Consider the following 2,741-nt stretch of genomic DNA (forward strand, 5'->3'; position numbering starts at 1 on the left):
ATAATAACGTGTAAATAATTATTTGATATATAGCAATTTTGTTTCTGAATACTGCATGTATAAATCCAGCTGTCATTCTTTGATATTTACCTTTTGTCAAAAAGATAAAATTAATAGGAATGCTAATAACGCTTCAAACTGTTTCTCACCATAAATTTTCTTGTCAAGCAATTCGAATTCTGTGTAGCTTCGACATCTGCGCCAGTTGCTTAAATGTATATAAGTCTATCATTCAAGTGTGCGTTAAATAAAAAAACTCGTTAAAATTCATGAAAGAGTTACGTTTTTACATTCTTTCAAACCACTGATATATTTTAGCCTCTTTTTTATTTAGACAATTTTCTAAATTATATTTAAATATGTATCCTACACAAAATATTAATTTTCAGATGGCAGATGTAAGAGAAAAACTACAAGTAATTGTATTTTCCCTGTGTTTGGACCTGGCTTTCAAAGAAGCTTTGAGTTTCAAAAACAAGTTGGATGGTCCTCTTAACTTCAGTTGTCGATCCCCAAATAAATTCATTGATGCAATAGTATCATTCCATAGCAATCATTATGAAGACAGAAGATACGAACTCCTTTGTGGTACAGCTCTAAAACATGGGAGGGATGTAAATTGTCATTGGACAGGTAAAAGTCTTTACATTATTTCGGAGTTAAAATTTCAAAAACTAGCTTTCGATATATTTTACAGTAGAAGTGAAATTATTTTTATCCAATATTTAGTTATTGACTGTCTAGAACATTGACTCATTTTCATATAACCACAATGAGAATCGATAATCAAATCATTATTGAGGTTATCATTTTTTCCAGATAAAGACTCAAATGACAAACAAAATTTAAACATTATGGTAGACTTTACAATAATTATTAATTTTCTTTATTACGTATCAATAAACAATTATCACCGGCATTCATTTATAATTGTAATTTTACCCCAAACGATTCAATTACCAAGAGGATGTAACAACTAATTTTAAAGCTGGGGCCTTCTCAGGTATTTCCAAGAGTCCATGTTTTCTTCATTACACCTATTGTTTACAATATTTATGAGATTTATCACTTTCAACTTCATCTTTTCTTCATTTTTGCAACTTAAAGGATACGTCAACGACTTTGATAATGCAGTCCACTACCGATGTCCTGGTGCCGGGTACATCAACGGCATGGCAAGCTATCACCACAATGCTTATGACGATAGACGCCATAAATTTCGTTGCTAAAATTTAAGTGCGTTTAATACCTCGAATCACACTGAATAAGAAAATAACGGTTACCATAATTTTTAAATAGTGCAAGCCACTTTTTCGTACATGATTCATCCTCCCGTACTCTTTGCCAGTACAAATGAATAATTGTTCTTACAGTTTTGTTGTAATTTTTTAAAACCCTACATTTTCAAACTGGTCATTTAATTGTGTTGTGGCTACTATTCTGCTGGTACATTATACGACTTACTCTATACATAACCCTTGCTTCTTCATTGCAGATTATCAATACAAACAGTGTCGTTGGACGGGCTGGGTAAATCATTATGACCAGCCAGTGGTATATTTTGTACCAAAAGGTTATGTCCTGCGTGGAGTCAATAGTGTCCATCACAACCATAATGGGTTTAGCACACATATTCCCTCATAACACTTTTTTTAAATAATTTACACATGCATGTTTAAGCTATGTTTTATACAGAACATTTTTTTTCAGAGATCGACGATTCCAGTTTGAAGTTTGTAAATTGGTGAAAAAGTAACATGCTTCTATGTAAAAAATGAAATAATGAAATATAAATCGAAAATTATCTTTGGTTTTTTGTTTGTTTTGAAAAAGTATGACTTTAAGTAAAACCACTTAAATTTAGAAATTCAACTGATTCACGTACGTAAGTGTCTATAACCAGTTAAGGTACCAATCTGGCACATACATGCGATCTTCAAAAGATTTATTATGAAGTTACGGACAGTATTTTCACCATTAGTTAACTAACAGACAATCTCAAATCAACGGTCGACAGTGACGGCGTCTTTTGCTATTACAATAGCAGTTTGTCCGTATATTTTGTACTACCTGGGGACTCAGTCAAAAAGACTTCGCTAAGAAAATTTCCATTTCATTTATATACTAAAGATCTGGTGATTTTTGTCATATTTTCTTTCTTCTGTATTCATTTAAAGTCTTTTAAGGTGTCTTTACAACATCCTAATGTAACTGACCTGCTCTCCGGTGCGCCATAATGTCATCACTTACCGCGATTTTTCGTGTATTGTGTTAACCACTATCCCATTTCGAATGTTCGGGAATCTGCCAAAAGTTAACCAAATGCCTTGAAATTTTTTATAAATATGACTAAATTGATTAGGGAATCAAATTATAATTTTCATCCCAATCATAAGTACTGAAAACTTTTATTACGAATCAATTCTTGTGTATTTTCTAATTTAACCTTGTTATTTTTAACGTGCGCCGTAAGACCGTACCCTGTGCACATTCAAGCATAATAGAGTCTTTTTTTGTCTGTATATTATCAAAAACATAATGATGCACTTAAATGTGTTAATAAACATTTACTGAAAATTTCAGCTTAGTGCGTCCATTACTATTTCGAGAAAAACGCTTTGTCTACGATTTAACGGGATAGCCCTCGTATGCAAGTAACAATTAGAGCCTCTTATTTCGACAGTTTTGCGCTTATTATTCAGTCTAAGGATTTGCTCTGCTTTCATGCGTATAAATATTTA

General features: G+C 32.1%; 1 protein-coding gene across 1 annotated transcript; it reads left to right on the forward strand.

Annotated features, from left to right (window-relative positions):
• Nucleotides 1-389: 389 nt before the first annotated feature.
• Nucleotides 390-1,644, forward strand: LOC134273096 (hemagglutinin/amebocyte aggregation factor-like). Its single transcript, XM_062755273.1, has 3 exons — nucleotides 390-633; nucleotides 1,108-1,221; nucleotides 1,496-1,644. Exons 1-3 carry the CDS (start codon nucleotides 390-392, stop codon nucleotides 1,642-1,644), a joined length of 507 nt encoding a protein of 168 aa, XP_062611257.1.
• Nucleotides 1,645-2,741: the final 1,097 nt, after the last annotated feature.

This window comes from Saccostrea cucullata, unplaced genomic scaffold (assembly GCF_032062105.1).
Source record: "Saccostrea cucullata isolate Sc308-1 unplaced genomic scaffold, CSIRO_AGI_Scuc_v1 ctg1156, whole genome shotgun sequence".
Classification (NCBI taxonomy): Eukaryota; Metazoa; Mollusca; class Bivalvia; order Ostreida; family Ostreidae; genus Saccostrea; species Saccostrea cuccullata.